Source organism: Microcaecilia unicolor, chromosome 13, assembly GCF_901765095.1.
Source record: "Microcaecilia unicolor chromosome 13, aMicUni1.1, whole genome shotgun sequence".
Taxonomy (NCBI): Eukaryota; Metazoa; Chordata; class Amphibia; order Gymnophiona; family Siphonopidae; genus Microcaecilia; species Microcaecilia unicolor.
The window spans coordinates 42,892,579-42,916,098 of NC_044043.1; the positions used below are offsets into that span (position 1 = coordinate 42,892,579).

A 23,520-nucleotide genomic window follows, 5' to 3' on the forward strand; every position below is an offset into this window, starting at 1 on the left:
ATTCGATTATGCCCCTCTAAATGTCAAAAGGCAGAGCTAGCCCCTGGGCAAGGAAGAAGAAACAAAGTACATCAGGAAGGACTGCGTGTTTCATCAGGGAATTGGGAGATTTATTGCTCCCTCAGTGGTGTATGGGGGTTGCACAAGTCTCAGCTGGGAGGTGGAGGGGAGATCTTTAAGGAGAATCCTTTGTTGCAACCACCTTCCCTGAGCATTCTGCTGGTCCCAGAAACTTGAATCTCCATCTCCTAAATTGAAGCACTATTGCCGATCCAGAAGACCCAAAATGCTGTGTAGCTGAGAACAGTTTAATCTGACAAGATTTTTTCCACAATCACACTGTCATTTTATATACAAATGGATATTTAATAATATTTACAGCAAATAGATTTTTCACACAGTAACAGCAATATTAACTCAAAAGCAAAACAATTTTTCATGCCACAGTATCATAACAATAACACTAATAGTAAAAAAACAAAAAAATAAAAGCTCTCAATTTTCCACAGATCACTTAGAATATGTTGAGAAAATGTGATAGAAAAGTTTGTATTTTTTGATACTGCTCTTTCACACTTGCCATCTGGGGGGCACAGCCACTCCTATCTGTTAAAACACGAAAGCTTTCAGCATTACGAGTGGCTACCTGTCACTGACAGCCCCTTTTACACAGTGGCGGTAAGCCCAACATGGGCTTACCACTCGCTAAAAAGGAAGTACTGCTGGGCCACCACAGCAGCTCGACGGTACTTCCCACTCCCAGTGCACCATCATATCTGGAACTGCAAAAAATATTTATTCTCTAGTGCTGGGTTAGCGCTGGAGCTCTTACCACCACCTCAATGGATGGCGGTAAGGGCTCCCCTCCTCCCAAAATGGCCACGAGGCAAGTGCTTTACTTGCCCCACGCCCATTTCCTGCATTAAAACAAAAGCAAGACCTACCTTTTACCCGCTGCGGTAAAAGAGTGCCTCGGCGCAAGTCAAAAACACACACCAACACCAGCGCAGACCCCCTTTTGCCGCAGTTTGGTAAAAGGAGCCCTTAATTTGGCATTTGCCTAGCAAAAACAGACTACGGAGGGCTTCTGCTTTGCTACATCAATCCAGTGCAGATGACCCTCATCACTACAAGAAACGAGTAAGTGATGCACACAGTTGTCCAGAAGCTTTAGATGTACACAAACAATGTAGTAAAATGAATCCCAATAAATTTTATGAAGAAAGGGAGACAGCTTTATTATTTTTTTCTGGGGCCTGGTCCTTTTTAGACTGATTAATATAGTAGCTGCCACCTGCTCGGGAACTGTGTGCATTATCAGAACAAGGGGTGGAAAGGAACACTGGTTATTAAGAGTTGTTAGTGGGAGGCTGGGTTTGTTCCTGTGCTTCTGCTTCTTGAGATTGCTGTTGTTGCTGTATCTCCTCCAACACAGTTTTAAGATTAATTTCCAGGAGAGGACCCTTGTTTTGCGTCATCTGAGAAAGGAGAACAACATAAACATATAGAGAATTAGAAAAATAAAAATCTTTGTCTGTCCTACTCACTCTTTACCTTGTACACACAGTGCTCTAGTTCTGGTGTGCAAGTTGCTGTGGCCTAGTGGTTACAGCTACAGGTTGTGAATCATAAACAGCATTCACCAAGTAGGGCCAACCCCTATTTACAGCTGGGTGTTATGGTGTCCATCTTGCTTTGTTGACTGCTGATGCCACTTCAGGCATGCTCTTGCCATGAACAAGCTACACACCGTCGCTTGAAGGCCCAAAGAGGCCACTTCAAAAGCTTGTTTCAGCGAACCTTCTAGATGCCTATCCTGTAAGTCTTTAAGGACAATGCCCCCTTCCACCTGCAAGGTGGTCTTCTCAGTCACCGCCACAACAAGAGACCACCCTGGGAAGCTGCAATTTCTCTTTCTCCTCTGGAACTAATGGGTAAGGGTGAGCCATGGCTCCTCCCACTCTCAGGTATACATCCAGTGAGACCCATTCTGCTGTAATCAGGTCCTGAATGTCAAGATCTCCCTGAGCCCATACGCCAGGCCCCTTCCCTGCCCATCTTCAAATCCCTGCTAAAAGCCCATCTCTTCAATGTCGCCTTTGGCACCTAACCACTATTCAAGAAATCTAGACTACCCCAACTTGTCATTTCGTCCTTTAGATTGTAAGCTCCTTTGAGCAGGGACTGTCCCTCTTTGTTAAATTGCACAGCGCTGCGTAACCCTAGTAGCGCTATAGAAATGTCAAGTAGTAGTAGTAGTAGTAAGATGCATCGAAGCCTTAGAAAGACCTCTAAGCCCCTCATGATCAACTAAGATGGAACTCCTGACACCGGAGCAGAAGGTTCCTCAATGGAAAGCTCCCCCAGTGCTTCAGAAATAAGAGTTACGAGCTTCTCTTTATGAAACAACCTCAGTACTTTTGGGTCATCTTCCTCCTCTAATGGTTCCTTCAATGATGGCTCCCCTGAATAGACGGAGGCCACATCAGGTAAGAAGGGAGAAGCAGAGAGCCTCATCTACCTACTCCTGGAGGTCTACATGGGATCTCTCAAGAGTCAGAGGAGCAAGAAACTGAAGCACAATGCAGCAACTCTGACTGTCCCTGCTTCAGTAAATAGGTCTGGTGCAAGAGCAATATAAACTTCAGTGAAAACAAAGATCCCGATACAGTTGAATGCTCTGTCGGGCCCTGACGTTGTAAAATGGCGGTTGTGCTCCATGCGTGATCACTGCCAGTTGGCCCCAACAAAATGGCACCCAAAAAATTTGCAGCTGCTGACCATTTCTCCCATGTCCTGCAGAATTCCCAGCTTGCACGTACTACAACGCTTCACACAGCGGGAAAAACACTTAACTGTCTCTCCAGGAGTCACCATTAACCACGACTGGCACAAGCACAGAACAACGCAGTTCCAAGCAGTAAGTCACGATCCCTCCCCTGCACCAAGTAGAACTTGCAACCCTCCAAGTGGTTCAGAGTCAAAATTTAGTCGGACTTACCACTGCTGGCTGCTCCTCCCCAAACTCACAGTGTCCACAAATCTTACCACAGCTGAGAAAGAATCAGGATTGATACTCTGTCCCATGCTCTCCAGTAAATCTCTTTCCTTCTCTTTTTATTTTTTTAAGTTTGTTGTGCTGGAAAAAGGAGAGCTCCATAGGAAACAGGTGAAGGGAGGTAAGAAATAAATTTGCAGGGCACCAGAAACAGGGATCTGAAGACCTCCACATATGACCCTGACACTAAAACCACCAGCAAAGCTCAACTGGGGACCGGTAAACCAACTGGACCAGGAGCAAATCACTCAGAACAAAGAGTATCCATCCACCTGCTGGAGATAGAGAACTGAAAACTGAGCTGAGGCACATCTCTACTACTACTACTACTATTTAACATTTCTATAGCGCGTCAGTATTTTCTATCTCCATCTGCTGGCTGATGGACACAACTATCCCACAAATGGGAAGCTATGTAATGGAAATTTTCACTTTCACAGTAGGGCATACAATTGTGAGACTTGCACCTTCCTTAAGAGGTGTGTCATTATATTGATGCCATACCTCATGGACTGTAGTAGCTCAGGGCTTGAGTGCCACAAACAGGCCAGGTTTTCAGGATCTCTAATATGCATAAGATAGACCTACATGGATACTGCCTCCATTTATACAAATCTATCTTATGCATATTCATTAGAGCAGGGGTTCTCGCCCTCCTCAGGACACACCCAGCCAGTCAGGTTTTCAGGATACCCACAATGAATATGCATGAGATAGATTTGCATACAATGGAGGCAGTGAATGCAAATGTACCTCATGCATATTCATTGTGGGTATCCTGAAAACTTGACTAGCTGGGTGTGTTCCGAGGAATGGGTTGAGAACCCCTGCATTAGAGGTATCTTGAAAATTAGCTTGTGGTACTTGAAGCCTGAATTCCTTAATCCCCATTATAGGTGATACGAGTTTATAAATGTTGTCCAATTATTCCTTACTGATTTAATTGCTTTATTTGGGGCTCTTGAAAATATCTACTTTTTGTTTTTATTATAACGAATGCAACTACCAGGACAATTACACCAGCGGCATCAACCACCTGCCTGGAAGGTTGTAAAAAGTGCTCCAAGAAAGAACAGGACCAGGCAAATCAAGGAGAAGCATAACAGCTCCACCTCTACATGGAAGATTTTACTTCAGTTGCTCAAGACCGACAGTCCTAGAAGAGACTCACTACAGATGTCTTCCCCTGGCTGTCACAGCACTTGAGGGACTGCCTTACCTTCTGGGGGCTGAAGCATTGACCTGACTACTATAAAAATATGGATATCCTTTGGGAAAAAGAGAAAACAATATAGCTAGATTCATTGTGCATGTGATATATATATACACACACACACACACACACACACACAGAGGACACAGGGTAAAATCAGTCTTAATACGTACAGGAACTCCTGCTTTCCTCCTTAAAATGAGGCCTTCTCCCAACAGAGCCTTCCCTGTTTCTTCAAACAGTATTTCTTCATCTGTTTCTCCCAGTTTCTTAAGCTCTTGGAACTTCTCCACAAACCTTAAATTTCAAGCATTATAAGCAATTAAACAGCAGAAATCACTTTGTTTCAAAGACAGCAGATCAGAAAACCATTCCAGCCAAATGTTGTAAAGGTACAGTGGATGTCTAAAGAATGCCATATCGTGTCCTAGCTAAACTTGATGAAGCAGGCAGGAGAGTCTCAACTGTGAAAGAGTAAATGCTTAGATGAGCTGGGGAAGAATGGGTGACAGTTTAATAATTATTTCTCACTAAATCAAAGGGTGGCAGTAAGGTCTCAGGCTGAAAATGGACACGCGTTGGTTTTTACTTTGCTGCATGTCCATTTTCGGGACCTTTAAAAAAAGGCCCTTTTTCCAGGACACGGCAAAAATGGGCCCAACGCACGGCCAAAAGTTGTGTTCGCACTGCCGGCTTAGTAAAAGGGCCTCTATTTGTCTCCTACTGAATTATTTAGAACCTATTTAAAGTATATATTGCAATTTCCTAAGACTCTTTAAAAATTGAGAATGTATCAATCTCCTAAGAGGCAACAGAAGTTTCTTGCGGTATGGGGGGGGGGGGGGGGGCATATTTGAAAAGGATTTCTCCATTGGCACGCAGCCAAGTTCTGAATAGTTTTCGTTGGGGCGTTACGGATGGTAAAGACGGATGGTGATTGGATGGTACACACAGGAACCTGGGGGAGGGTAAGGGAAGGGGGAGTTTTAGAATGTAGGTAGGGAAGAAGGTGGGGGTGGGGAGGAGGATGGGTGGTTTGGGTGGAGGGAAAGAATGTATGAGGAGTTAAGCTCTATAAACTTGATGGCGAGAATACGTCTTTGTTGTTTATGATTTCAAATTATTGGCTATTGAATATGTTAATGATCAGTTTTGTTGATTCATCAATAAGAATGCTGTAACAAAATAAATGTGGAAGCGCCAAATAGTAAGAGTGCTTTAGACTTACAGCTTATTCAGTAAGTTAAATGCAGTTGGTCTGTTGGTATAGGTCAAATGTTTAAATGTTCTATATGAAGAGAAAGTGGGGGGGGGGGGGGGGGGGGGGGGGGGGGAAGACAGAGATATGATATTTACAAATTTGGAAACAGCTTATTGCAGTTGCTCTTTAATGACTATAATTACCTCTTTGTGGATTCATTTGTAAAAGCTTTATCTCTGTACTGTTTTCAATAAAAAATGTTGAAACATAAAAACTGAGAATGTGTATTATTTACCTAAAGGTGAAGAAGGTAGAATAGACACAATTAAGTCACCTGACAGTTTAGATGTTTCAAAATTTCTAGAATCTTCCCAAGCTGTCATAGTTAAAAGATCTACCTTGTTGATTACTTTTTCTTCTGTGGAAAATAAGATGGCGGTATTGAGAGCATATTTTCCAAAAAAGAATTTACCTTTTTGTGGTTAACCTGTGATGTTGTTTCCTGATGTCTCGAAATCCACAGGAAAATTTTTCTTCAGTTAAAAAGTAAGGTATTGGCAATTGGTGCCACTTTCTTCTTTAAGTTTCCTTGCAAGTATTTGGTGGATTATGAGAATAATCATATTTTTATGATTCTATTCAATTAGAATCTTTTTTTTATTGAAGATTGGGTGTAAGGTGTAATTGGGTTTCTTTTAGAATTTTTTTTTATCTGGAGGGACAATAATAGTTTAACATCAGTTCTAATGTTATTATGTTGCTTGCTGATAACCAATTGATTTTGTTTGTACAGTTTACTGCTTTGACCAATTTGTAGCTTGTTCCCGTGATGTGGGCTATAATAATTTTTTTCTGTGAAATTGATAATGTGATGGATAATTCTGTATTATTCTTAATTTGTTAGTAAATTTTAAATTAAAACAAATATTACAAATGCAGTAAGCATCATAAAGTTTAATACAAAGAATGATTAAAAAAATAATTCCCAAGCTCACATACTTGCAGCCAGTCCACCTCTGCTAACGGGGCAAACGTTGCTGAGAAGTGTGATGGGCTTTGAATAGACTGTCAAAGGGAGTTCTTCTTTATGCTGTGCATATTAGACAGTCTGGGGGCAATTTTACAATTAGGCACCTCCAGTCTGAGGGCATGTGGCGGGAGCCTACTGGATTTCATATACTGCCTTTCTGTGTTTACAATCAAAGCGGTTTACATATTATATACAGGCACTTATTTTGTAGCTGAGGCAATGGAGGGTTAAGTGACTTGCCCAGAGTCACAAGGAGATGTAGTGGGAATGAAACGCAGGTTCTCAGGCTGCTGCACTAACCCTTAGGCTACTCCTCCACTCCAGATTCCATTACAGAATACTAGCATAACCAGGTATCAGCAACTTACATCTTTCTGTAATTTATGAACGTGGGAGCCAGACCTATGCTCCACCCATGTAATACTCTCTTGCATTTACATGATATGTAAAGTTAGGCACACCATTACCGAGTAGCGCTTAGGTGCCCTGCTGGCACTTTCGTGGGCAAGTGCTAGTACTCTATACATTTATGTGCACAAGGGAGTGTCTAGTTTATAGAACTACCCTTTCTATAGATGTTTTGGCAAAGGCCAAGATGACTAAACACCAAAGGCACCTGGAATCTAATTTTGAAATCCCAGTTCCTCTTTGAAAGTTGTGGGAAAAGTCTGCCTAGTTTTCGGGTGTCTCCCTCCTCTCTGCAGACAGTTATTTTAAGTAGGGCTGCATTTCTGAACTAGGCTGTGAAAAATGTAAGGCTGTTTATAGCAATTCCGACGCTGTTTTAGATTCTTTAATATGTAATTTGTCAATTTGGATTTCTTATTTTTTCAATACTTTTTATTCTTTACTTTATTTAGGGATGCATTTTGATTAAAATTTGTAAATTGCTATTAATCACACAACTCAAGGTATGTTTTTTTTTTTTTTTTACTTTTGTTCCCTGTAGCTCCTTGTGACTCTGGGAAATGGGACAGTTAGGGGCCTTCTTTCACAAAGCTGCACTAGGGATTCCCATGCTACAAATGAGAGGAAGTCAATAGGAATTGAATGGGCTTCCTGTGATATGCCGCACGGGAATCACTAGTGTGGCTTTGTAAAAGAAGACCTTAACCCTCCACTGCGCAGAGCCACAAGGTGCTGCAGTAGGAAAAAAAATACAACAACATGCCTTTAATCACTCAATTCATCGTGCTTAAAATTTTAATCAAAATGCAGCCCTAATTTTAAGTACCAAATAAAATAAGCATGTTATCCAATTTCTTAAAGACCATTTGTGCTGAACTTAATTATAATTAAAATTATGGACTCAATTTTTGTTTAAAATCTACATGTATGGCCCATTAACTGCCCCTTTTACAACAGTGATTCACATACATACACAGGTTTGCAGCTGGTTCTGTAGGGGTATTTACCTGAGATCTCACCTTTGCTGGTTTGGGCCTATAAAAGCCTGAACCATTCTTCTAACAAAATGGCCTCTGAAGCCTTGTGACCTGCATTCATCTGCCACTATGAGAATCCAGCTTGTTTGCAATGGAAAAGTACTGCTGAGCATTGCAAAGTTTTCTGCACCCAAGGACATATTCTTTGTTGCAAACTCGCCCGTTATCTCCTGGGAAGCTTGAAGGAGAAAAACACCCATGGCTCCCAAAAGTATGGAAAAGTACAGAGAGTTTGCCTGCCCTTGATAACTGCTTCATGGCTAGAACAAAGGGTTCTTCATGACTATGTTGGACATAGGTCATGGTGTGTGATTGGTCCACAGGTATCATCATCTGACCATCTTGGATATCTAAGGTTTGGACTGAAGAAAGTTTAGTTGGTGTGTTGGAGAAGTGAGTCAGAGACCGGAGAAGGAGGAGAGACCAGAAGGAAGAACACCAGAGGATGTGCCAGTGAACAGGAAGCTCTAAAGAGAGCAAGAGACTATTTTCCTAACCAGTGAACTGAATGCCGTGTAACGAACTCAGACCTCATCAAAGACTATACCCTTTCGCATTCAGAGATACAATTCTTGGACCTATTCCTGGGAGGCTTGCTGACGTTTCAGCTCGAGTGAGGAAAAATCCACTTCTCTACCATTTGGAGACTGCCACACGGCATGTGAGATTCAGGATTTATTACCTATAGATGGGGATAGTGACTCCTTAGTTTATTCTGAGACAGATAGTTTACGTCAGGATTTTTGGTCAGTGGAGTATTCAGCTAATCTGTATTTTGCATATGACGTGCTAAATTCTCATAAGGATTATAAGGAGTGGCCTAGTGGTTAGAGTGGTGGACTTTGGTCCTGGGGAACTGAGGAACTGAGTTCGATTCCCACTTCAGGCACAGGCAGCTCCTTGTGACTCTGGGCATGTCACTTAACCCTCCATTGCCCCATGTAAGCCGCATTGAGCCTGCCATGAGTGGGAAAGCGCGGGGTACAAATGTAACAAAAAAAAAAAAAAAAATACTGTTCTAATCACTTCTGTAGTTAGTCTCAGGATAATCAGATTGTATTATCTATTTTGGTGATAATCTATTTTCTATAGCAAGTATTTTTGTAATTTTGCTTGGCACTTTGCTTCAGAATATTTATTATATATTTTCTTTACTTAATGAATATATATTTCATCTGTGCCTATGGTTTCCTTTTTCCAGCTTGACTAGCTAGTTTTAGTAGGCATTAGAGGTCAAATATCCCTAGACACAAGATCAGGATAATTGTTAGCGGTATAACTGTTTAACTGTGTTCTGAGCCATATAAGTACCTCGACCAATCAATTAACCTACAGTTCACTACATAACTCAGGCAGCAATGCCACATATTCAACAAATGGAAAACCTTGTTCCAACTTGGTAGTCATGTTTATTCAGTTATTCAGGAATTTGCTTAATTCTATTTTTTAGACACAGATAATCTTATAAATAATTTCATGTATTTATTGTTCTTATAAACTGTATAAAATGTACTAAATGCAGTGTTCAATTGAAGAAACCCAATACAGCAAAAGGGTTATTTTTAATAAAGCGCGCTAAAATCTGGGCTTAATGAGTTGAAATGCAGGATTTTATTTTATATTTATTTATTTAGATTTTGCTCACACCTTTTTCAGTAGTGAGTTACATTCAGGTACACTGGATATTTCTCTGTCCCAGGAGGGCTCACAATCTAAGTTTGTACCTGAGGCAACGGAGGGTTAAGTGACTTTGCCCAAGATCACAAGGAGCAGCAGTGGAATTTGAACTGGCCACCTCTGGATTGCAAGACTGGTGCTCTAACCACTAGGCCACTCCTCCACTCCATACGCTAAGCCCAGATTTAATGCGGCAACTTTTGGGGGCATTCCCTCTTTTTTTTTTTTTTTATTGCAGGTTGTGCATTAATGTTACCATTAACGTGGGACTACTTACCACCTCCTAGTTCGGAGTAGCTAAGTGCTCCCACGTTAACTCTGCATTAGCCAGTTAGCACATGCCAAGTATAGGGGTCCTTTTACCAAGCTGAGGGAAAAAGGGCCCTGCGCAAGTGGCAGGGACTGTTTTTCCCATGCGCCAGGGCTCTTTTTACCCCAGACAAACATGGCTAAGTGGTAAGAGAACTCTTACTGCGTGGCCATATGGTGGGGAGCCCTTATCGCCACCCACTGAGGTGGCGATAAGGGCTCCTGCAGTAACTCGGCAGCATGCAGCAATGCCTGATTACCGTTGTGCAAGCCGTTTCCGGGTGTTTTCTTTTTCCCCCAGGAATGGTGCGCTTGCGGTGGAACTACCGCCAGCAGCCACGTTGGGCCGGCGGTAGTCCCGAATTAGCATTCGGTAAACCTTAGTTGGGCTTATCGATACTTTGTAGGACTCCAGAATGCGTTAGCTGGCTAATGCTTTGACACCCACTCTCTGCCCATGTCACGCCCCCTCAGAGAAAAATTGCAACCTTTACCTTTGCTGCTTAATTCACAGGAAGCAGTGTTTAACATTACACAGTCTTACCTCTGGCTTACGGATCTGAAATTGGATCTTGATAGGTCAAATGGTCTGGGACCATTCCCATAAACCTCGAAAAACTTTCTGTAGGGGAAACAAATCATCATGTTTGGTCTTCTAAATATTCCTGGTTGAATAAAAAAATATCTTCTTTATCACCAAATTACTACCACAGATCACATAACATACTGGTCACCAACTTCTTAGTGCTCTGACCGTCTTAATGGCTATTGTTCTCAGTTGCTCATTATGTACAGTATGCAAAACATTTCGCTTTACTTTGTAAATTCATTTTTTTAAGTGTTATATATTTTATTTTATAAAACTACATAAATTGGTCTCATGAGAATTCATAAACCTTAAATAAGCACCTTTCTATTTCCACTATCCAAGCACATTGAGCTGTAAACGCAAAGCTCCAGATACAAGTAATATTTCAGAAGATACCTAGCTAAAATGTAACTTACGCTCTGATTACATCTTCCTCATACAAAATCGGAGGCACATTATCCTTTAAGTTATAAAAGCGTTTTGGAGGTTCTTGGTAAAGTGGTTCTGTTTTAGGAGGGAAGGCAGCATATACATCGTACCAAATAGGTTTCTCAGACTGTTTGATGACGCCAGCACGCATGAGATCACGCACTCTGTCACAGGGAGAATAATAATTTTAAAAAAAGGATAGTCAAAGAAGAACAAATCTCGTCACAGAATAAAAGCTATGGCAGACCAGCAGCTACCAGGTTCAGAAAGGCAGTTTCCAAGGGAAAATCATCACTGGCACCTTTTTCTTACCAACAGTTCTTCTAGATTAAAAATAGTGCATGTCCTGTTTATGGATTTGTCTCTGCAGAGGAGCTGGAAGGTTGGAGCTCACAGATAAGACTATTTTCTGATTACCCCTGCCTTAAAGCATCTCAATGCAGTTCTAGAGATAGGTTACAGCAAACACATTGTACAGGTTTTAAATTTAAGCCCACCCACCCTGCCCCACAACCTATCCACCCCAAGACTGACACTTCCTAAATAGCTTTCCCAAATACACATCTTACCACAAAATAACTCCACCCTAATTACACCCCCATCATAGTACACCTTTTCAAATTTCAACCAATCAGGATGACTTTTATTCTCTGTAATAATTGTGGTGCTTTAATTTCAAGACCAATCATATGGAGACTTAAAGCTTGTCCTATCTGTCTTCAGCTTGCTAGTTTAAAACAGGAGCTCAGTAAAGTAAAGCAGGAATTAAATGCACTTAAAGCAACTTCTAGGACTGCACAAAATCATACTGCACAGAATCATTCCAAATTCTCACCACTGCCTCAAAGGATAAAACCAACTAAGAACAGATGGTTCATGGTAGGCTCAGGCAGGCTTCGTTATGTGACACAAAAGCATCCGCCCACACAAGTGTTGCCCCTACAGAATTCTTTAGCTTCATTACAGCACTGTGTTGTTCCTGAAAATAGAACTGAGGAAAAAGATAAAGAAAAAGCAATGAAGGTGGTACAAAAAGATATGAAGGTACCCAAAGAGAAAAAAACACCCCCAAATCACTAATGTTGAAACACATACCAGGAAATGTAGATGGAATGCGATGACCACAAATGCTCGCAGTCTAAGCAATAAAGTTCATGACCTTCAAGCCCTGATGGTGGAGGCAGACTTAGACGTTGATGCAATCACAGAGACGTGGCTAAATGGTTCCCATGAATGGGATGCAAACATACCAGGCTATAATCTATTTAGGAAGGATAGAGAGGGTCGTAAAGGTGGTGGAGTAGCTCTATATGTGAGAAATGATATCGCAGCAACTGAAATGACAGGGACCTGGGGAAAGGAAGAAGCGATATGGATCACCTTAAAAAGAGACGATAGAACCTCTGTCCACGTGGGTGTTGTCTACAGACCCCCGACACAATTGGAGGAATTAGATAAAGATCTGATCGCAGATATTCAAAAGTTGGGAAAAAAGAGAGAGGTGCTGTTGCTGGGAGATTTCAACCTGCCAGATGTAGATTGGATGGTTCCAACTGCGGAATCGGAGAGCAGTAGAGAGATTATGGATGCTTTTCAAAGTGCTCTGCCTGAGCAAATGGTGACGGAACCCACGAGGGAGGGAGCGACGCTGGATCTGGTGCTCACAAATGGGGATAGTGTGTCAAATGTCCGAGTGGGTGCCCACCTGGGCGGCAGTGACCATCAAAGAGAGAGATACGTCTGGCGAACGAATCTCATTGAATTCTTTGACTGGGTGACTGGAGAATTAAATCAGGGATGTGCTATAGACGTAATCTACCTAGATTTCAGCAAAGCTTTTGACACGGTTCCCCACAGGAGGCTCTTAAACTTGACGGGCTGAAGATAGGACCCGAAGTGGTGAACTGGATAAGGAACTAGTTGACGGACAGACGCCAGAGGGTGGTGGTGAATGGAATTCGCTCGGAGGAGGGAAAGGTGACTAGTGGAGTGCCTCAGGGATCAGTGCTGGGGCTGATTCTGTTCAATATATTTGTGAGTGACATTGCTGAAGGGTTAGAAGGTAAAGTTTGCCTTTTTGCAGATGATACTAAGATTTGTAACAGAGTGGACACCTGGGAAGGAGTAGAAAACATGAAAAAGGATCTGCGAAAGCTAGAAGATTGGTCTAAGGCTTGGCAATTAAAATTCAATGTGAAGAAATGCAAAGTGATGCACTTAGGGAGTAGAAATCCACGGGAGACGTATGTGTTAGGTGGTGAGAGTCTGATAGGTACCGACGGGGAGAGGGATCTTGGGGTGATAGTATCTGAGGATCTGAAGGCAACAAAACAGTGTGACAAGGCGGTGGCCATTAAGTAGAAGGTTACTAGGCTGTATAGAGAGGGGAGTGACCAGCAGAAGAAAAGAGGTGTTAATGCCCCTGTACAAATCGTTGGTGAGGCCCCACCTGGAGTATTGTGTTCAGTTTTGGAGGCCGTATCTTGCTAAGGATGTAAAAAGAATTGAAGCGGTGCAAAGAAAAGCTACGAGGATGGTATGGGATTTGCGTTACAAGACGTATGAGGAGAGACTTGCGGACCTGAACATGTATAACCTGGAAGAAAGGAGAAACAGGGGTGATATGATACAGACGTTCAAATATTTGAAAGATATTAATCCGCAAACGAACCTTTTCCGGTGATGGGAAGGCGGCAGAACTAGAGGGCATGAAAAGAGATTGAAGGGGGCAGACTCAAAAAAAAATGTCAGGAAGTATTTTTTCACGGAGAGAGTGGTGGATGCTTGGAATGCCCTCCCGCGGGAGGTGGTGGAGAGGAAAACGGTAACGGAATTCAAACATGCGTGGGATAAACATAAAGGAATCCTGTTCAGAAGAAATGGATCCTCAGGAGCTTAGCCGAGATTGGGTGGCAGAGCTGGTGGTTGGGAGGCAGGGATAGTGCTGGGCAGACTTATACGGTCTGTGCCAGAGCCAGTGGTGGGAGGCGGGGATAGTGCTGGGCTGACTTATACGGTCTGTGCCAGAGCCGGTGGTGGGAGGCGGGGCTGGTGGTTGGGAGGAGGGGATAGTGCTGGGCAGACTTGTATGGTCTGTGCCCTGAAAATGACAGTTACAAATCAAGGTAAGATATACACAAAAAGTAGCACATATGAGTTTGTCTTGTTGGGCAGACTGGATGGACCGTGCAGGTCTTTTTCTGCCGTCATCTACTATGTTACTATGTTACTAGTAGCATCTCCTTGTGTAAACAGTGGCATTTAAATGGATAGATTGTATACGTTTGTAAATTACTATTTCTGAAAGAAACTATTTTCAGAGGATAATCCACACACCCATATATTTCAAGGGGGTGTGGTTCGGGCAAGACAAACATCTACATATGTATTCCCCATTCTACAAAGGGAATATACCTGTATGGAATAAAACTTTCCCATTGAGTTTTACGCTACATCAGAGGCACAAATGGGTTTTAAAAAGGTGCTCATTTTGGATAGGGCTTAATATAATACAATATAGGAGTCATCTTCCTTAATCCCATACTGTTTATCTCTGCTTCCAAAGTCAAATTAAAATTGTGGCCTTACTACTTAATACGCAGAACTTAACGTGCAGGTTTTTAAAATGGGGTACCTACACACTGAAGTTGCAAATCTGACACTTCTATGCTGCAGTTAATAGCACAGATGTCGGAATGGGGTGGGCCACAGGGACCAAGGCCCCACCAAATTGTTGATCCAAGCCCCGCCCAACAGCTACTGGGGGGGGGGGGGGTCATGTATCCTACCTCCTCTTGTTTTTCTCCTCCTCCTGCCACTGCTGCAGCTCTCCCCATTCTGGAGGCAAAAAGCAATCCCTCAGATTCTATAAAGCACATCTAGTGTTCCGTGACAAAATCCAAGCATATTCTATAACGACGCACATAACTTAATTAGCTTAACAAGCTAATCAGCCTTCATGAGGTCATAATGAGCAATAATGAGCACTAATTGTCAATAATTTGAATTTACACGCACAACTCGCTAAGCGTATTCTGTAATGCACTGAGCCTAAACTCGAATGTGCACAGCCAAAAGGGGCGTCGCTATGGGTAGGGAACTAGGCATTTCATGGGCATTCCAAAATTTACACGCAGTTATAGAATATACCCCTGTGCGCCTAAATCTATGTGCCAGCATGTACGCCACATTTTTCTTGATGTAAATGGATGCGCGTAGTTTTAAATGCTGTGATATCAACTAAGCGTATTCTATACACAATGCCTAAATATAGGCGCAGTTTACAGAATACGCTTAGTCGTAAATTTATTTTGTGCGGAGCTTTTAGGCACCATATAAAGAATCTAGCCAAAAGTGGATTCAGTGCTTGGCACTGGGCCTAGAAGAACAGGTCGACACTCATGCGTTGTCATGTCCTACCCACCTCTCCCCTGAAAGGAAGTCCATTGGAAGGGGACCTGACTGTTGTTCTATGCCCCTGTCCAGTGGTGAATCCACTTTGCTCTTGGCCTCCAGAAGGGGGGATGGAGATGCTAGACTATGTGTGGGAAGGTAGTATGGAGGGAAAAGGAAGATGCCGGACTGTTGGGGAGATAGAGAGAAAATGGATCATGATCCCAGTATGAAAGAAAAAAACTGACATTATAATCAGTGCTGACAGCTGGGTGGAGCTTAGAACCACCAATCAAAGAAGCTGTCTCTGCCAACAAATATATATGTACTCTTGGAGATATTTCAGAGAAGGTTCTGCATTAGCAGAGCTTTTTCTAAGATGCCACTAGAAATGAGGAGGTCCACAGCTTGACATCTCAATTCCAACCTCACATTCCATGCAAAATTTGACTAAGGGCCCTGTTAACTAAGGCGCGGTAGCATTTTTAGTGCACCCATGGGTGTCACTAGCGTTTAGCACACGCTAATATTTAGCTAACTCGCCCTTAGCGCAGCTTAGTAAAGAGTGCCCTAAGCAAACATTACAATTTAAAACTACAACCAATATTTATTTATTTATTGCATTTGTATCCCACATTTTCCCACCTTTTTGTGGGCTCAGTGTGGCTTACAATATGATATAAATGATGGAAATACAGTTTGTTACAACTTGGTTATGGGTTACATTGTGCACAGTTATGCGAGACAATCGAAGTAACGTTAAGGAATATAACAATGGAACACAAACATTGAAACACTGGAAGGAGACAATGGGAAGCTTAAAGGGCCATATTAAGGCATGAATGGAACACAAACATTGAAACACTGGAAGGAGACAATGGGAAGCTTAAAGGGCAATGTTAAGGCATGAAGACATATGGTATATATATTTCTGTGAGTAGAGGTATAAGTGATGTGAGATTACGGGGATGAGAGTTCAGAAGTGGATGTATGATGCATTAGTGAACAGTGAGTGTGGACTTTATGTGTTTTGGCTCTTTCCGTAGATTTTTTCAAAAATATATACAGAAAAAATGTTTTTTCTTTATAAACTAGGATCAAAAGCAAAAAAAGACAACACAAAATTTACACTTGTGTTTTGTGCCTTGTGTGGTGCGTGTGCTTTTCTTTTTTTCCATCTAATACAGCAGCACATTTATTTAATAAACTCGACAATGCAAGTGATTTCGTTTCCTGCATAAAACATATATCAAATTTCGAAGTGAATCTTAAACTGGCTTCAAATGCGGGCCACATTTAACATAGCCGGTTATCAATCACGTTCCTATACACGGTGCCAGAAAGAAGAAAAACCGCTGCCGGCGACTGAGAACAGTAAAGCTTTCACTGGGAAAGGTGCTGGATAGAAACGAAATTATTTCAGTGCATGCCAAGCTGTTCGGTACCTAGTGAAGATCGTTCCCAACTTCTCCAACCGACTACCAGCCATTACTCTCCGATTGAGACGTTATTCGGCACACCGGAAGCGGAAGTCATGGTTCTACACTGACAACCAATCGGCGACGCCGAACAGTTGCTTACTTCCGGGTCACGACCTGAAGGACTTAGGTCTCCAATACTAGAAGCCGGTTTGCGTGTTGTTGCCTTGTATTAGGAGGATAGGAAAGGGATACACCTAAGTAGTCTGGTTGGAAAAAAAGAAAGGGGGGAGGAGAGGGCTTTCCACAAAAAATATGCATGAACTAGATCTCTACACAAAGGAGGCAATGCATTGAAGTTTATCTTATGCATATTTATTGTGGGTAGCCCAAAAATCTAGCTGGCTAGGTTGTGCCCCTAGTGGATTGAAAACCTCTGCATTAGGGTGTCAATATCTCCCCTGGCACAGACCTTTTGCGAATTTAACTGTAGACATAGCCATCAACAGCGGTATATTGTCCATACATCTTAAGCTGTGTGTATACTGCATAGATTCACCAGCACAATCCTGGTATGTAATTACATAACCCCAAAATACCACTGCTGCTTCCACACGGCCATAAACACTGAGGTTGCAGTGTGTGTATTAAAGATGTGCAATTTTTTTTAGTCTTAGAATTTCTCTTACTGTATTTTTGGGCATTTAGTTAAATTGGAGTTGAAATCAACTGTGGGTGAGACGCAAAGCTATGAGGTTTCCCCTACATTTTTACACATCTTCCATCAAACCAGGGCCTAATTTTACTTTTTTCCCTTCCATATTCTTAACCTATGTTAAAAAACATAGCAAATAACAGAGATGCCAAAGGAAGACCATCACAAGAGTGAGATTTATTAGTGTATTCAGAATATAAATCTAGAAAAATTCGTGTATTGCAAATGGAAAAAAAGCTGCATATGATATTTGCTTTCTTTTGAAGCCTCTGAAAGGATAAAGACACTGGAGGCAATGTGGGTAAATTCTCAGGGCTGAAAATTTGCTTCCCACTCAGTGGCTAAAATTATGTGCATCGATTTCATAGCACTTGTATCTTTAAGTACAGGGAAAAGGGATGGTACACAAGAAAGTGTGCTCAGATTTCTTCCTACTGGTCGGACCACTTGGTTTTCCTTCTCTTGGACTTATGTCTCATGAAATTAGTGATCCAGAGCAGTGCATTAGTACAGAGGTTTTAATAAGTGAGGTGAAAAAGAGGCTTAGAGTGTGAGAGATAGCCTTAATATGAGTGGGAGGGTGGGGATGGGTCAGATTCCAGTGGGGACAGGTTAGATTCCAGCAGGGACCGATTTCTGACTTTTAAAAAATAGCTTACAGCACAAATGGCAAAAAAATGCATGTACATTAAGGCACAATCACTTGCAACAGCCCCATAGCTAGTATAATTGTTTGTGCCTAGATATTAGCACGCACAGCATTCTATAAGAGCATAGCTGGTGCTCTGCCTAACCTCTACTCATGTGCATGCTCACCAGTAAAGTACACGCCATGACATATTTTTTCCGCTAGTCATCAGTATTCTATAAGAGGTCACTTATGCACATAAATGATTAGGCAGCCCTCTACAGAATTAACCCCCCAAGTGTCACTCTTACTTATGGCTAGGATTCTACCCCTTCCTCTGGAGAGAAGATTTACGTTGCTGTACCATATACCATGATGAACCATTAGCTCTTCAAACGTTATGGAAGGGTGGTGGCTTTTTTCCCATTTTTACAGCAGCCTGGTCATGTTTTTGTTTTCTGGCAAAGTGCTGTGGTTTAGATGCCTTCTTTTTCATAAATGAAATCTTGAAGAATGGTAAACACCTAATAACCTGTTTAAAAAAAAAAAAAACAACAAAAAAAGACCCCTCTCTCCCTCTTAGAATTCAAATCACTACTTTTGTAATTTTTTTTCATTTGTTTGTTAAATGGGACTGGGTGTACCTCTGCCAGTGGCTAGCAGTTATGATTAGAAGCACAGCTTTTTGGTTTTTATATCCATTTACATATTCCCTTACAGGATCTATGTTGATTTTTCTTCTTCTAGTGCATCAAATCTGCTGAGAATGGACACCGTGAGTCTGTGCCTTACAATGACTGTGCAAGCAAAAACTACATTATCTTGGTCATTATCAAATCATGATAAATAAATAAATAATAATTTATTTAGTACACTTCACATGGTCCTTGAAGAAAACCTGTGCAAAATTACCAGAAATGGCCACAAGATGGAGTCCCTTTTGAATGAATGAAAAGGACGGGTTATTTGCAGCATTCCATTCAGGGTCTGGTATTTGCATGTTAATGTCTTGCTCAGAGTCTGCCAAGAGTGTACATCCCCTGTTTGCTACTATCTTTTCACAGTAACAAGATGGAATTCAAGGAACTTAATTTCTAGGAAAGAGAATATTTACTGGGCCATACTCATTGCTGTGTTTTCATTGAACAAGTTTTGCATTGCATTATGTACTCATTTTTAGCTACGTAAGTATCTCAAGATGCTTAGAAATCAGTGCAAGACTGAATTCTTTGCCAGCTCTCATGCCTTTTGCTGGACTAATGTTAGACTTTGTGCAAGATGGTGGGTCAGCCCAGCAGCTCAGATGGTAAGCACCATACAACAGAATTCTGAAGGTTGTCAGCTTGATTCTTAGGTCAGGATCTGCACCCTCTGGGACAGCTAGAGCTGGATATGCTGTAGAGGCAACAGCCATAGCCACTATATGAAAGTGACACCTCATGGTTAGGGCCCATGGTTGTAGATACAAATCAACTTATGCATCCAGCTTTTCTTACATAAGTACACAACTGTGGAACACTTTACCCAAAACCATGAGATCTATCCATAACTATCTTAACTTCAGGAAACTATTGAAAACCAACTTAAGAAGGCCTCCCCACTGATCCAATTTAACTTCCTGCAACACAGCAAAATATGGACTGTACTAGACTTCTATCACTACCCCCTCTTTATTTCCTTGATGTTTTATACTGATGTTTGTTACATGCTTACTACTGTACTATGTATTTGTATTATTGAACTGGAGCCTACCTTTATGGTATTGTGTAAGCCACATTGAGCCTGCAACTAAGTGGGATAATGTGGGATATAAATGTGTTAAATAAAGTCTCAAAAAGGGCCAGGTCATATGGTGCCAGGGTCAGAATGGTCACTGCAGTGACCCAACTGAATAACCTGAGGAGACGTAATATAGAAGAGAAAATCTCTAGCTAATATGAATGAAAGAATACAACCGCTGCCCGGTTACTGCCGGGTTTTTTTTTTGTTACATTTGTACCCCGCGCTTTCCCACTCATGGCAGGCTCAATGCGGCTTACATGGGGCAATGGAGCACTTACTATGTTACTTGCCTAGAATTGTAAGATAGTGTGGGTTACACATTTTTAAAAATAAAATAAATAAGTGTATGAGAATTAGAACAACTTCTGATTTAAACGTCTGAACTAATATAAGTGTATTGGACATTGTCCACCATCCAACTCCAGAAAGAGTCTTTAAAAAGATTGTATTGTTATCTCAGTATATCTCAGCATAAATTTCTGTATCTTAAATCAGAACAAGTCAAAACAAGAAGGGTATATAACATGACTTTATTACAGAATTCATATTAAACATCTTTAAAAAATATCACAGAAATAAATTCTAAAATAGCAACACTCATAAAGGAACATTACTTAGTTTTTAGTCCATTTCATCTGCTTTCATATTAATACAACTGAATATAAAGACATTCATATTTGTTTCAGACATGTAGATACTGTTCTGGGACAATAGTGCCAGCCAGATTCTTGTTTTCCACTTGTGCTGAAAGGAAGTGAACTATGTCAGTCCCTTTATCCCACTCACTTGCATTTGTGCAATTTTAACTCTTGATTCACCAGGATGCTACAAACTGTTACTTTCTCTGCGATTCTCTGTGCGTTGGGCCATATAACCCAGGTTGTGCCCGCTGGTTTTTATAGTATAAGCAATATCCTCTCAGGGGAGAATAGGAGAACTTTTCCCCTTATAAGTATCTATTTCCTGAAAGTCATGACCTTGAAGTTGCCTAGGCCTTCCATAGAGGTCCTTTTACTAAGGCGCGCTAACAAATTTAGCATACGCTATTGATTAGCGCACACTAAATGATAAAACACCCTTAGGAATATAATGGGCGTCTTATCATTTAGTGTGCGGTAATCAATAGCACGTCTTAGTAAAAGGACCCCATAGTTTCCTGTGTTATGGTCAGGCAATGACCCTTGAGTAAATAGTGATCATTATGAGGGAGGAGGTTAAAGGGAGATGAGGGGGCATGTGCTGCCCCAGGTAGAACGCCTTTGAAATGTCAGAGTAGCACCTTGCCTACTTTGTATACGTGGTGGTTTTTACTAGATGTGTATTAGAATCCTGAGAAGTAAGAAGCACTGGCTGCAAGCTGCAGTCCATACCCTGAATTATTGCATTTCCTTGAACAGTCTTCCGGCAGGAAAAGACTGTCTGTGCACACAGGCCACTTTTTGGTTGCTCTGAAGAAAGGGGGTAGATATTCACATATATTAAGTGCCGGGCCATGTCTGGGCACCAGGATTGAATATCCGGGTTTATGCAGCCGGCTTTTTAAAATGCGGTTAAGTGTGAGATTCAGCACTTAATCCAGTGGTTCCCAAACCTGGTCCTGGAGGCACCACAGCCAGTCAGGTTTTCAGGATATCCACAATGAATATTCATGAGAGAGAATTGCAAGAGGTGGAGGCAGTGCATGCAGATCTCTCTGATGAATATTCATTGTGGATATCCTGAAAACCTGACTGGCTGGGGTGCCTCCAGGACCAAGTTTGGGAACCACTGACTTAACCACATAAGCGACACCAAATAAAGGTAGGGCTGACTTTTATGTAGTCCGATTTGATCACATAACTTAGGCAGTTAAGTGCTAATACTGGCACTTAACGGCATATGTGCTGACTCTGCCTTGCACTGCCCACAAAATACCCAGTTTTCACTTTAGCGATGTGTGGTGATATACAGTGATACTAACTGGTTAAGTGCTGCTGATTATCAATGTCACACTGCAAATTATTTATGGAGACTGCCATAAATGTGATGGTATTCATGGCAGGCGATGACCAAGGTAGCTTTGCCAGTGCCGTCCCTAGCCATCCCAATGCAATTGAAGGTTAAGTGAGTTGCCTAAGGCCACAAGGAGCCGCTGTGGGATTTGAACTTTGGGCCTACGATTAAAGCAGAAGCATAGTTTACCAAAAAAAAAAACAAAGGGGACTGGGAACTAGAGGACACATGAAAGGTGGGGTTTTCCCACTGAGTGCCAGATAACGGCATTTCTTCTATGTGGAGTACAACTCAGTCACCAACCGTAACCACTCACATATGCACTAAAGGATCCAACATTGACAAAAACACATCTTATCCAAAACACACTGCAGACCTTATTAGGGTTTCAAATCCAACACACTGCAGGAAACAGCAAGCTATATTCAGCTTTTCAACAATATGATCTACAAACAGGTATCTTTCTGTCTGGCAAATAATCTCGTCTCCTCTGTGTGCATTGCGCCATTGTTTTTAAGAAAAAAAATATTTATCTTGATAGCAATATTCATGCTCAGAATATTGTTCACCAGGTGAGAATACCTCGCCAACTAAGCAAACAGCTCGGACTCCCACCTGAGGATTTGTGAACAAGTTTGCCTTGCTGAGGGTTCTCTGCTGCTGCTGGGAGCACTGAAACACAGAAGCTGATGGCAGACGAGCTTCTCATTTTCCCCCCCAAACCCACCTCCCCGCTCCCCCCATTTTCTATTTCTGTTGATGGCTCTCTCATTCTCCCTGTCTCCTCAGCTCGAAACCTTGGGGTCATCTTTGACTCTTCTCTCTCCTTCTCTGCTCATATCCAGCAGACCGCCAAGACCTGTCGTTTCTTTCTTTACAACATCCGTAAAATCCGCCCCTTTCTTTCCGAGCACTCTACCAAAACCCTCATCCACACCCTTGTCACCTCTCGTTTAGACTACTGCAATCTGCTTCTTGCTGGCCTCCCACTTAGTCACCTCTCCCCTCTCCAGTCAGTTCAAAACTCTGCTGCCCGTCTCATCTTCCGCCAGGGTCGCTTTACTCATACTACCCCTCTCCTCAAGACCCTTCACTGGCTCCCTATCCGTTTTCGCATCCTGTTCAAACTTCTTCTACTAACCTATAAATGTACTCACTCTGCTGCTCCCCAGTATCTCTCCACACTCGTCCTTCCCTACACCCCTTCCCGTGCACTCCGCTCCATGGATAAATCCTTCTTATCTGTTCCCTTCTCCACTACTGCCAACTCCAGACTTCGCGCCTTCTGTCTCGCTGCACCCTACGCCTGGAATAAACTTCCTGAGCCCCTACGTCTTGCCCCATCCTTGGCCACCTTTAAATCTAGACTGAAAACCCACCTCTTTGACATTGCTTTTGACTCGTAACCACTTGTAACCACTCGCCTCCACCTACCCCCTCCTCTCTTCCTTCCCGTTCACATTAATTGATTTGATTTGCTTACTTTATTTATTTTTTGTCTATTAGATTGTAAGCTCTTTGAGCAGGGACTGTCTTTCTTCTATGTTTGTACAGCGCTGCGTATGCCTTGTAGCGCTATAGAAATGCTAAATAGTAGTAGTAGTAGTAGGATTGTACAGCCTCGTCTGCCCAATTTACTTCA

At 42.0% G+C, this 23,520-nt stretch overlaps 1 protein-coding gene across 1 annotated transcript; it reads right to left on the minus strand.

Annotated features, from left to right (window-relative positions):
* Positions 1–335: 335 nt before the first annotated feature.
* MRPS23 (mitochondrial ribosomal protein S23) lies at positions 336–16,873 on the minus strand. Its single transcript, XM_030186014.1, has 5 exons — positions 16,789–16,873; positions 10,939–11,115; positions 10,478–10,555; positions 4,445–4,568; positions 336–1,478 (listed from the first exon to the last, which is right to left on the minus strand). Exons 1-5 carry the CDS (start codon positions 16,830–16,832, stop codon positions 1,350–1,352), a joined length of 552 nt encoding a protein of 183 aa, XP_030041874.1. The 5' UTR covers positions 16,833–16,873; the 3' UTR covers positions 336–1,349.
* Between the last annotated feature and the right edge of the window lie 6,647 nt (positions 16,874–23,520).